The sequence below is a fragment of the Nerophis ophidion genome, linkage group LG19, assembly GCF_033978795.1.
Source record: "Nerophis ophidion isolate RoL-2023_Sa linkage group LG19, RoL_Noph_v1.0, whole genome shotgun sequence".
Taxonomy (NCBI): Eukaryota; Metazoa; Chordata; class Actinopteri; order Syngnathiformes; family Syngnathidae; genus Nerophis; species Nerophis ophidion.
The window spans coordinates 23,892,998-23,906,806 of NC_084629.1; the positions used below are offsets into that span (position 1 = coordinate 23,892,998).

General features: G+C 42.4%; 1 protein-coding gene across 2 annotated transcripts in view; it reads left to right on the top strand.

Moving 5' to 3' along the window:
- plcl1 (phospholipase C like 1) overlaps positions 1-13,809 on the top strand; it is a 177,695-nt gene that overhangs the window by 97,558 nt on the left and 66,328 nt on the right. For both annotated transcript variants that reach the window (XM_061879621.1, XM_061879622.1), the window contains exons 2-5: positions 143-217; positions 2,087-2,374; positions 2,437-2,706; positions 8,336-8,727. In XM_061879621.1, coding sequence (XP_061735605.1) covers positions 143-217; positions 2,087-2,374; positions 2,437-2,706; positions 8,336-8,727 — 1,025 coding nt within the window. The remainder of the gene's footprint in view (positions 1-142; positions 218-2,086; positions 2,375-2,436; positions 2,707-8,335; positions 8,728-13,809) is intronic.

Here is a 13,809-nt window from a genome sequence, read left to right on the forward strand (position 1 = left end):
TGAAGGTAGAAAAGCGCTATACAAGTATAACCCATTTACCATAACCCATTTACCTTTTTTGCGGCTAGCTTCGAAAAGCACGTTGTGCTAACGTCAAACTCTTTAAAGCAGTTGACTAAAACACTATTCCTTTTTTTCCCAGGATCCTTCAGTGCAGAAGGTGGGCGGCAGCAGAAAGAAGACTGTGTCCTTCAGCAGCATGCCCTCTGAGAAGAAGGTACTTTGCTGGTTTTTTTCATCATCATTAACCGGGCGTTGATTTTCGTGCCCTTAATAATGATTTGGAGTGCATGAGAAAGTAGAGAGGGTAGGTTGGACTTTTATTTTATCTCACAATGGGGTGATTAGTTTTTTACAGACAGTAACAGAAATAAAACGTAATGAAAAACAAAAATGCAGTAATAAATACTACATATTGCACAGTAAAATGTAGAGATAAAAGTTAAAATAAAATTAAAAGAAAATGAAGCTACGGCCATCTTGTAACGATAATGGGGGGGGAAAAGTACACCAGGAGGTTACCCACAGCCACAGATAGATAATTAGAGCATGCAGTGGTTGTTTGCTTTTATAGACCATATACTACCGGAAACCATGCAGTTGATTGAATTCTGCCACCTTGTGGAGTTAGTTAAAATAAAACTTCATCGAGAGGTTGCCTACAGCCACAGCTGGATTATTAGAGCCAACAGTGTGTATTTGCGTTAGTAGTCCACACACCCTGCTAATTGTTTAGATGTACATACAGGACTTCAAATGTAGCTACTTCAATATTGTGGAGTTGATTTAAAATCAGTAGGTTACCTACAGCCACATATAGTCCAAGATAATTTGCCTATGTCGATGCTGCTGTCCATTAACTAGATTGTAAATAAATCAATGTCGTCAAAACAAATCAAATTAAGTAACGTCTTCATGAATATGCAAAATTTTTTGCAGATTGTAAGAACGGCCACAATACTCGGAGAAGGAGGTGCAAATGTGATCATTTAGCATTCCCGATGTGATTCATCCAGACTAAAACTGTTCCGCGGCCGCTGTTTTGCATCTTTATTTGGTACATTTGAAATGTGCGTGCAAATTAACTGGAGGCCCTCAGTAAAATGAGAGAGAGAGAGAGAGAGAGAGAGAGAGAGAGAGAGAGAGAGAGAGAGAGAGAGAACACTAATAGTACACATCGTTTCATACTTTGCACTTGTTATTAATTGGCAACACCAATAGTACACATCATTTTATAATTTGCACTTGTTATTTACTGGCAACACGGATAGTACACATCATTTTATAATTTGCTCTTTTTATTAACTGGCAACACTAATAGTACACATCATTTTATAATTTGCACTTGTTATTAACTGGCAACACTAATAGTACACATAATTGTATAATTTGCACTTGTTATTAACTGGCAACACTAATAGTACACATCATTTTATGATTTGCACTTGTGATCAACTGGCAACACTTATAGTACACATCATTTTATAATTTGCACTTGTTATTAACTGGCAACACTAACAGTAGACATCATTTTATAATTTGCACTTGTTATTAATTGGCAACACTAATAGTACACATCATTTTATAATTTGCACTTTTTATTTACTGGCAACACTAATAGTACACATCATTTTATAATTTGCCCTTTTTTCAACTGGCAACTCTAATAGTACACATCATTTTATAATTTGCCCTTGTTATTAACCGGCAACACTAATAGTACACATCATTTTATAATTTGCACTTTTTATTAACTGGCAACACTAATAGTACACATCATTTTATAATTTGCACTTTTTATTTACTGGCAACACTAATAGTACACATCATTTTATAATTTGCCCTTTTTTCAACTGGCAACTCTAATAGTACACATCATTTTATAATTTGCCCTTGTTATTAACCGGCAACACTAATAATGCACACCATTTTATAATTTGCACTTGTTATTAACTGGCAGTTCTAATAGTACACATCATTTTATAATTTGCACTTGTGATTTGGGTTCCCAGTAGATCCGGCCTTATACGTCCTGTATGTGTGGTTGTAGTGGCCGGGTGAATATGCCGTGCTTCTTCCCCGGCAGGTGAGCAGCGCGGCCGACTGCTTGGCCTTCATGCAGGGCGGCTGCGAGCTGAAGAAGGTGCGTCCCAACTCCAGGGTCTACTGTCGTTTCTACACGCTGGAGGCCGACCTGAGCTGCTTGCGCTGGGAACCCTCCAAGAAGGACGGCGACAAGGCTCGGCTGGACATCGGCAGCATCCGAGAAGTCCGAACCGGTAAGAGCACCGAGACCTTCCTGCATAACGGCCCTCTCTCGGAACACCTGGCTGAGGAGGCGGCCTTCTCCATCATCCATGGCGAAGTCTACCAGGTAGGAACTCGGATTGTTTCAGTACTTTCTTCCGCTCTAGCCTAACGTTTTCGTCCTCGCAGTCCCTGGACCTGGTGGCGCTGTCGGCCGACGTGGCTAACATCTGGGTGACGGGCCTCCGCTACCTGCTGGCGCACCCGTCCGTCATCGGCGGGGCCGCAGGGAGCTTGGGCGAAGGAGGAACCATGGAGGGCAGCCTGGGCAGCAAGCTGAGGAGCGAGTGGCTGGTGGCCGAGTTCGCCCGGGTGGACGAGGACGGCTACGGGATTGTGTCGGAGGACGTGGCAGTGGCAACCATCTGTAAACTGTGTCCTGGAATCAAGGAAGCTAAGGTGCGCTTGTTTTGTATTCTTTGAAATGGCCGCGTTTCCGGACTAAAGAGCGCAGCGGTATATAAGCCGCACCAGACTATAAGCCGCACATACATTCGTTGTAAAATTAGTTATTTACACAGAAATATTTTGTAACTGTTAATTTACATACCTTAATTGTTTCCAAACGGTGTCTGTCACACGGCAGTAAAACGGCTGATCACACAAAACAGAAGTCTTCGTCATGGACCCACGAGCTGCAGAAGCTAGTTCTTTAAACAGACTCAATAACAGCACGGTGACGTCAAAACTGAAACAATACAAAATATATGCCAATTTTAAGTTAATAATGCTAACACAGACACTTGTAAATGTGTTGGCATATTAGCTAATTTGAACAAAGCTAGCTTCATTACATTAGGATAACACGCACACATCTGCATGAAAACAGCCCTACAGCCATCACATCTTGGACGGTTTGTTGTAGTTATATTGTAAAACTTACAAACGTTCTGGAGTGATGAATGAAGAATCCATAGGGGTGGGAACACCATGGACCGCTAGAAACTGGAACGGCACTTGTACTTCCGGTTCAAAGCTTTAAACTGCAGGCAACACTGCAGCAAGTAAACTTGTCCAAACGATGGCGACATAGCACTAACTAAAACACACATTTTCAGTACCCCCTTTCTGCCTGTGTGCAGCTGGGATAGGCTCCAGCACCCCTGCCACCCCATAAGGCAGTGGTTCTCAAATGGGGGTACGCGTACCCCTGGGGGTACTTGAAGGTATGCCAAGGGGTACGTGAGATTTAAAAAAAAATATTCTAAAAATAGCAACAATTCAAAAATCCTTTATAAATATATTTATTGAATAATACTTCAACAAAATATGAACGTAAGTTCACAAAGTGTGAAAAGAAATGCAACAATGCAATATTCAGTGTTGACAGATAGATTTTTTGTGGACATGTTCCATAAATATTGATGTTAAAGATTTCTTTTTTTCTGAAGAAATGTTTAGAATTTAGTTCATGAATCCAGATGGATCTCTATTACAATCCCCAAAGAGGGCACTTTAAGTTGATGATTACTTCTATGTGGAGAAATCTTTATTTATAATTTGATCACTTGTTTATTTTCAACAAGTTTTAGTTATTTTTATATCTTTTTTTCCAAATAGTTCAAGAAAGACCACTACAAATTATCAATATTTTGCACTGTTATACAATTTAATAAATCAGAAACTGATGACATAGTGCTGTATTTTACTTCTTTATCTATTTTTTCAACCGAAAAAGCTTTGCTCTGATTCGGGGGTACTTGAATTAAAAAAATGTTCACAGGGGGTACATCACTGAAAAAAGGTTGAGAACCGCTGCCGTAAGAGACAAGCGGTAGAAAATGGATTGGTGGATAGTGAAAACTATTTGCCTCGTGGCTGTCAACGAAGAAAAATCCATCAATTAGCCGCACCGTTTTATAAGCCGCAGGGTTCAATGGTGGGGTTTATCTTTTTTTATGTCCATAGTCAATAATGTGAAGTTGTCTGTTCCATGGTCAAGCTGTAACCAACAATAAAACATTCATTAAGTGTTCAGGCAATGTTTAGATGTAAGTTATGAACTGCTGTACAAGTGCAACACAGCAGGATGCAACTAAATCAAAATAAAATTAAGTAATACTTGATAACATTTAGGTGTATGACTAGCGACGAATAGATACGGTACCCATTTCTGGTACCTGGTAAACAATAATGGTACTCAACAGCACAAATTTTCAGTACTTTTGTGTGTGGTAATAAATTATAATTGTTTTTAATGATAAAATGTCATTTTTATTTCAATATTTAAAAATGAGCTGATTATGATAACTGCTGTCCAGTCTTGTTTCTTTATCGCATTTCTGAGTCTCCTTTGCAAGTATGACATTAAGTTGCAATCACACTTGCACGTCCATGTTTGTTGGTTAGTCCGTTCATTCTTTGCTGTATATTGTCTTTTGTTGCGCCCTAAAAAGTGTTAAAACTCTTAAGTATTGTACTTGTTAGGCACCAGCTGTTTTATTGTAACGTGTATCTTAGTGGTAGTTTTCATTAACACATTTGGAGGTGTTGAATGTAAAATCGCTAATGCTAATAAGTAGGGATGCTAATGGATATTAGCATCAAGCTAGCGAATTGGTGGAAAAGTAAGATTTTACTTAACTTACGTTGGAGCGTTTTTTGAGTCAAATTCTTGGTTGGAATTGAACATTGCAACATTACCTAGAGGTAGTTTAGCCAAGTCCGCTCTCAGTGCTGCTGGAGTGGTCGCCAAGTGTCACGCTTCTATGGTTATAATCGCACTTCCCCAATAAATCCAATTAACATTCTCACTCTGTTAAAGTCTTGTTTGTTTGATATTTCTTACAAAATACTGAAAAATTGGACAAAAGTACTTTCATAGTACGCAAGCCTTACAAACTACAATTTCCCGAAGGAGACCGGACCGATACGGTGCCAATTCCCGGTACCATGAATCGAATACCAGTACATTTGTGTGGTAATAAATAGTAATTTGTTTATTGATAAGATCAAAATGTATTAGTTAAACATTCAACATTGAGTTGATAATAATAACTCTGCTGTTTCTTACACTTCTAAGTCTAATTGGCGAGTATGCGTTCACCTTAGTTTGTCATTGGTGGGACAGGAAGTAGTCTTTGCTGTTTAGTTGCCAGTCTCGTCTTTTGTTGAGTCCTACAAAGTGTTTGTACTGTAAGTACTGTACAGTGAACACACCAGCTGTTTAATTGTAACACATCTTAGTTTAGCAAATTAAAAAATGTTGAACTAGCCATGTGAAATCGCTGATGCTAATTGGTAGCTTGTATACGGCATCCATCCATTTTTTCTACCAGTTGTCCCGTTCGAGATTGCGGCAGGGTGCACAGCCAATGTGGATATGGGGCGGTATAGCTCGGTTGGTAGAGCGGCCATGCCAGCAACTTGAGGGATCCAGGTTCGATCCCCGCTTCCGCCATCCTAGTCACTGCCATTGTGTCCTTGGGCAAGACACTTTACCCACCTGCTCCAAGTGCCACCCACACTGGTTTAAATGTTACTTAGATATTGGGTTTCACTATGTAAAGCGCTTTGAGTCACTAGAGAAAAAGTGCTAAATAAATATAATTCACACTTCACTCCACAATGTAAATTAGCGTGGAGCTAGCACATTTTAAAGTTAAAGTTGAAGTTAAAGTACCACCGATAGTCACAAACACACAAGGTGTGGTGAAATGACCCTCTGCATTTGACCCATCCCCTTGTTCCAACCCCTGGGAGGTGAGGGAGTAGTGAGCAGCGGCGGTGGCCGCGCTCGGGAATCATTTTGGTAATTTAACAAGTGGAGCCTTACTTTTCAGTCAGACGTACCTGCTTTGTTGGCATAGAAAATTGCAAAATTAACTAGAGGAAGTCCGCAACGAATACGCTTGTTTTCCCGCCAAGTGCTTGAGCCGGTGTCGAGTATGAAACCAAATGAGACGTCACGTGCAACTATGGTATCGAAATTTGTTACCGTTTGATTCTGCGTAGTACCGACAGACTTCAGTTGGTACCAATTCCCTTCCCTAGTCACCGTCCATGTTGGAACCGCAGCTCTTGGGTACCGGCAGCACTCGTGCACACTATGGGGGCGGTATAGCTCGGTTGGTAGAGTGGCTGTGCCAGCAGCTTGAGGGTTCCAAGTTCGATCCCAGCTTCTGCCATCCTAGTCACTGCCGTTGTGTCCTTGGGCAAGAATCTTTACCCACCAGCTCCCAGTGCCACCCACACTGGTTTAAATGTAACTTAGCAGGCATGTGATTTTTCCGTCTAAAGTCGGAATTCCGTTTTTTTTAATCTCGGGGGAAACAAAAATTTATTGAACATATCTACCAATCAACTGTGGCATAATATAAGTTATATTACGCCGTAGTTTATTAGTCGATATGTTCCTTGTGACCAATCAGGACATCTGTTATGAATGATGACGTTATCACCGCCATTTTCCAAATGTAAACGATGTCGGTTCTCGAGAGAAAGGACGCTTCACGAGTAAAATAAATTGATAAACATGTCAAAAATAAGTTTCGATGGGACTGGATGGAAAGGGAAATCACTGTTACTGTTGGGAAGAAGGAAGTTACGACTTTGTTCGGCGATTTTATTCGGAAAATCGATCGTCCCGGAAAAGTTTTGTGCACGTGGTGTCATGATAATATTGACTATGGATCACGAGGTTTCAAGGCTTTGGAAGTACATGCGAAACGCCAAAAACATATGAAACAACTTGAAGCAAGGAAAACGAACTTTTCACTAGCTGGTACTTTTGGATGTCAACCGAAAGTGAGCAAACCTTGCGGACTTCATCCTTTGTTTACATCGACAACTGCCGTAGACATCCAGAGGAAAGATCCACCCAAACAACCCAATTCAGTTGCAGACAGGGTAGTTAATAATGAGGTAAGCGAAAAAATATTTGCTTGCGAAATACGCATGTTTGTTTTAAATATTAACCAATTATTGCTTTGCGAAATATAAGTGGGTTTTTCTAAAAATAAAAAGACACATGAAAATATATTATGAAATGACATAAATTCAAAGAGTCGCATTATTGATTCCAGTTAACAATTTATTTGAAATAAATTTGCATATACTATTTTGTAATATTAAGTTCTTATGTAGTATCATGTTAGGGAAAACTCATGTTAGGGCTTTCCGAGCAAGTAAATGTGTGAAGTGAACTGAAGTAATGTGGTAAAACTGTAAATAAACTGTAGATAAAAACACTGATCAATGTGACTCCTGTGGATGTGACATGAACACAAGATGTAAATATTAGTGACTAAATACTGTTGGGACTGAACCATATACAGTGATTCATTAGGATAATTGGGGCATGTATGTTCTATTAATGATGTTTTCATGTCTTTAAACGCTAAAATATTTTCTTTAAATGGTGCTGTCTTTGTTCATTTTAGCATGTTAAATTGGTGAAAAACCAGGAGCTTCGGGGGGCGTTGCCTTGTTGTCCCCCAACTTATACTCCAGTGTGACTTATATATGATTTTTTTCCTTCTTTATTATGCATTTTCGGCCGGTGCGACTTATAGTCCGGAGCGACTTATACGCCGAAAAATACGGTACTGCTCTAAATAATAAATTTTCCCTCGCATTGAAACTTTGCAATATAAAATACAAATTCTGGTGTTGGACTGCAGGGAAATGCTGGATGGACATTTGTGCTCGTCATAATCGACAGCGAGCGTCTGTCTCTTCCATCCCTCGTGTCCTCTGCTGTCACAATAGCAGACATGATATCAGAGTGGAAGTGTTCTTTGTTTTCTTCTTCCCAGGCAGACGAGGAGCCCAGAAGGAGACAGAATGTTAACGAGAAACTAGATTAAAGTCCGAGTGGGAGGGGGCGAAGGACAAATGAGCGAGACATGGTCCTGTATCTGGGCCACGTCCAGTTCCTCAGCGGAACACGTTGACTTGATGTCATAAAAGAGTTGTGGATCTTGGCTGTCTTTGGTGTCACGTCGACACACCTTCAGTATCACGGCCTCTCCTGGACTTGGATTGGATTTGTTGTTGTGTTTTATTTTTTTTCATTTAATCGCCACAGGTACGTCTTCGCTTTAAGGAGATCCAGCGCAGCAAGGAGAAGCTGACCTCCCACGTCACGCACGAGGAGTTCCAGGAGGCCTACTGCGAGCTATGCACCCGCCCCGACGTCTACTTCCTCATGGTGCAGCTGTCCAAGGACCGCGAGTATCTGGACCCTCAGGACCTGCGCCTCTTCCTGGAGACGGAGCAGGGTCTGTCCCTGGCCACGACAGAGGGCTGCTTGGAGCTCCTGAGGCGCTACGAGCCCTCAGATCAGGCCAAGGAGAGGGGCTTCCTGGGCTTGGACGGCTTCGCCCGCTACCTGCAGTCCCACGAGTGTCAGCTGCTGGACCCGGAACACGAGGGGGTCTGCCAGGACATGAACATGCCGCTGTCCCACTACTACATCAGGTATGTCCAGGGTCAAACATCGTACAATCCTTATTCACTCTCCAAGAGACCTTTTAAGCAATTTGTTGTCACCTGGTGTTAATACTTTAGAGATATATTGGACTTTTTACCACAGCTGTGTTTACACGCTGAAGATTGTACTGACATTTTTATTGTTGTTGTTGCCATCACTTTCCAACAAATAGGACATATATTTAAGTTTGCCGTTGATAAAACGCACTCAGGAGCTGAGAGCGGGGTAAAACCTCTTGCAGCCTGATTGGAGGACATATATATATACTGTGTATATATATATATATATATATATATATACATATATATATATATATATATATATATATATATATATATACTATGTATATATATATATAGATATATACATACATATTTATGTATATATACTGTGTATATATATATATATATATATATATATATATATATATATATACCGTGTATATATAGATATAGATATAGATATATTCATGTATATATACTGTATATATATATATATACACTGTGTATATATATATATATATATGTATATATATATATATATATCCTCTCTGAGCTGCTACCTTACCGTGGTAGAGGAGTTTGCGTGTCCCAATGATCCTAGGAGCTATGTTGTCTGGGGGCTTTCATGCCCCCTGGTAGGGTCTCCAAGACAAACAGGTCCTAGGTGAGTGATCAGACAAAGAGCAGCTCAAAGACTTCTATGGAATTGCAACAAAATGAACTCAGATTTCCCTCGCCCGGACGCGGGTCACCGGGGCCCCGCTCTGGAGCCAGGCCCGGAGTTGGGGCACGATGGCGAGCGCCTGGTGGCCGGGCCTGTTCCCATGGGGCCCAGCCAGGCACAGCCCGAAGAGGCAACGTGGGTCATCCCTCCAATGGGCTCACCACTCATAGGAGGGGCCATAGAGGTCGGGTGCATTGTGAGCTGCGCGACAGCCGAAGGCAGGGCACTTGGCGGTCCGATCCTCGGCTACAGAAGCTAGCTCTTGGGACGTGGAACGTCACCTCACTGGGGGGGAAAGAGCCTGAGCTAGTGCGCGAGGTAGAGAAGTTCCGGCTGGATATAGTCGGACTCACCTCGACGCACAGCAAGGGCTCTGGAACCAGTTCTCTCGAGAGGGACTGGACTCTCTTCCACTCTGGTGTTGCCGGCAGTGAGAGGCGACGGGCTGGGGTGGCAATTCTCGTTTCCCCCCGGCTCAAAGCCTGCACGTTGGAGTTCAACCCAGTGGACGAGAGGGTAGCTTCCCTCCACCTTCGGGTGGGGGGGACGGGTCCTGACTGTTGTTTGTGCTTACGCACCAAACAGCAGTTCAGAGTACCCACCCTTTTTGGGTACACTCGAGGGAGTACTGGAAAGTGCTCCCCCGGGTGATTCCCTTGTCCTACTGGGGGACTTCAACGCTCACGTTGGCAACGACAGTGAAATCTGGAGAGGCGTGATTGGGAAGAATGGTCGCCCGGATCTAAACCCGAGTGGTGTTTTGTTATTGGACTTTTGTGCTCATCACGGATTGTCCATAACAAACACCATGTTCAAACATAAGGGTGTCCATATGTGCACTTGGCACCAGGACACCCTAGGCTGCAGTTCCATGATCAACTTTGTAGTTGTGTCATCGGATTTGCGGCCTCATGTTTTGGTCACTCGGGTGAAGAGAGGGGCGGAGCTTTCTACCGATCACCACCTGGTGGTGAGTTGGCTGCGATGGTGGGGGAGGATGCCGGACAGACCTGGCAGGCCCAAGCGCATTGTGAGGGTCTGCTGGGAATGTCTGGCAGAGTCTCCTGTCAGAGAAAGTTTCAATTCACACCTCCGGGAGAACTTTGAACATGTCACGAGGGAGGTGCGGGACATTGAGTCCGAGTGGACCATGTTCCGAACCTCTATTGTCAAGGCAGCCGATTGGAGCTGTGGCCGCAAGGTTGTTGGTGCCTGTCGTGGCGGTAATCCCAGAACCCGTTGGTGGACACCAGCAGTGAGGGATGCCGTCAAGCTGAAGAAGGAGTCCTATCGGGTTCTTTTGGCTCATAGGACTCCGGAGGTAGTGGACAGGTACCGACGGGCCAAGCGGTGTGCAGCTTTAGCGGTCGCGGAGGCAAAAACTCGGACATGGGAAGAATTCGGGGAAGCCATGGAAAACGACTTCCGGACGGCTTCGAAGCGATTCTGGACTACCATACGCCGCCTCAGGAAGGGGAAGCAGTGCACTATCAACACCGTGTATGGTGCGGATGGTGTTCTGCTGACATCGACTGTGGATGTTGTGGATCGGTGGAAGGAATACTTCGAAGACCTCCTCAATCCCACCAACACGTCTTCCTTTGAGGAAGCGGTGCCTGGGGAATCTGTGGTGAGCTCTCCTATTTCTGGGGATGAGGTTGCTGAGGTAGTCAAAAATCTCCTCGGCGGCAAGGCCCCGGGGGTAGATGAGATCCGCCCGGAGTTCCTTAAGGCTCTGGATGCTGTGGGGATGTCTTGGTTAACAATACTCTGCAGCATCGTGTGGACATCGGGGGCGGTACCTCTGGATTGGCAGACCGGGGTGGTGGTCCCTCTCTTTAAGAAGGGGTACCGCAGGGTGTGTTCCAACTATCGTGGGATCACACTCCTCAGCCTTCCCGGTAAGGTTTATTCAGGTGTACTGGAGAGGAGGCTACGCCGGATAGTCGAACCTCGGATCCAGGAGGAACAGTGTGGTTTTCCTCCTGGTCGTGGAACTGTGGACCAGCTCTATACTCTCGGCAGGGTTCTTGAGGATGCATGGGAGTTTGTCCAACCAGTCTACATGTGCTTTGTGGACTTGGAGAAGGCATTCGACCGTGTCCCTCGGGAAGTCCTGTGGGGAGTGCTCAGAGCGTATGGGGTACCGGACTATCTTATTGTGGCGGTCCGCTCCCTGTATGATCAGTGTCAGAGCTTGGTCCGCATTGCTGGCAGTAAGTCGGACACGTTTCCAGTGAGGGTTGGACTCCGCCAAGGCTGTCCTTTGTCACCGATTCTGTTCATAACTTTTATGGACAGAATTTCTAGGCGCACCCAAGGCGTTGAGGGGTTCCGGTTTGGTGGCCGCGGGATTGGGTCTCTGCTTTTTGCAGATGATGTGGTCCTGATGGCTTCATCTGGCCAGGATTTTCAGCTCTCGCTGGATCGGTTCGCAGCCGAGTGTGAAGCGACCGGAATGAGAATCAGCACCTCCAAGTCCGAGTCCATGGTTCTCGCCCGGAAAAGGGTGGAGTGCCATCTCCGGGTTGGGGAGGAGACTCTGCCCCAAGTGGAGGAGTTCAAGTACCTAGGAGTCTTGTTCACGAGTGGGGGAAGAGTGGATCGGGAGATCGACAGGCGGATCGGTGCGGCGTCTTCAGTAATGCGAACGTTATATCGATCCGTTGTGGGGAAGAAGGAGCTGAGCCGGAAGGCAAAGCTCTCAATTTACCGATCGATCTACGTTCCCATCCTCACCTATGGTCATGAGCTTTGGGTCATGACCGAAAGGATAAGATCACGGGTACAAGCGGCCGAAATGAGTTTCCTCCGCCGGGTGGCGGGGCTCTCCCTTAGAGATAGGGTGAGAAGCTCTGCCATCTGGGAGGAACTCAAAGTAAAGCCGCTGCTCCCCCACATCGAGAGGAGCCAGATGAGGTGGCTCGGGCATCTGGTCAGGATGCCACCCGAACGCCTCCCTAGGGAGGTTTTTAGGGCACGTCCAGCCGGTAAGAGGCCACGGGGAAGACCCAGGACACGTTGGGAAGACTGTCTCCCGGCTGGCCTGGGAACGCCTCGGGATCCCCCGGGAAGAGCTAGACGAAGTGGCTGGTGAGAGGGAAGTCTGGGCTTCCCTGCTTATGCTGCTGCCCCCGCGACCCGACCTCGGATAAGCGGAAGATGATGGATGGATGGATGAATGGATATATATATATATATATATATATATATATATATATATATATATATATATATATATATATATATATATATATATATATACTGTATGTATGTATATATAAAGATATATACATACATACATATTTATGTATATATACTGTATATATATACATATATACTGTGTATATATATATATAGATATATATGTATATATATATATATACACAGTATATATATACATACAGAGTATATATATACATACAGTATATATATATATATATATATATATATATATATATATATAAAATAAATATATATATATATATATATACATACAGTATATATATATAAAATATATATATGTATATATACATACAGTATATATATATATACTATATGTATGTATATATAAAGATATATACATACATACATATTTATGTATATATACTGTATATATATATAGATATATATGTATACATCTATATATATACACAGTATATATATACATACAGTATATATATATATATATATATATATATAAAATAAATATATATATATATATATATACATACAGTATATATATATACATATATATATATAAAATAAATATATATACGTATATATACATACAGTATATATATATATATATACATATATATATATAATAAATATATATATATATATATATATATATGTGTATGTCCAGGGTGTACGTCGCCTTCCGCCCGATTGTAGCTGAGATAGGCACCAGCGCCCCCCACGACCCCAAAGGGAATAAGCGGTAGAAATGGATGGATGGATGGATATACAGTATATATATATATATATATATTTATGTATATATATATATATATATATATATATATATATATATATATATATATATATATATATATATATATATATATATATATACAATAACCAAAACCAGAATACAATGATTTGCAAATCCTTTTCAATTTATATTCAATTGAATGGACTGCAAAGACAAGATATTTAATGTTCGACCTGAGGAACTACATTTTTTTTTGCAAATAATCAATAACCAATAATGTAATGGCCACAACACATTGCAAAAAAGTTTGCACAAGGGCATTTTCACCACTGTGTTACATGGCCTTTTCTTTTAACAACACTCAGTAATAGTTTGGGATTTGAGGAGACCAATTTTCTGTGCACCC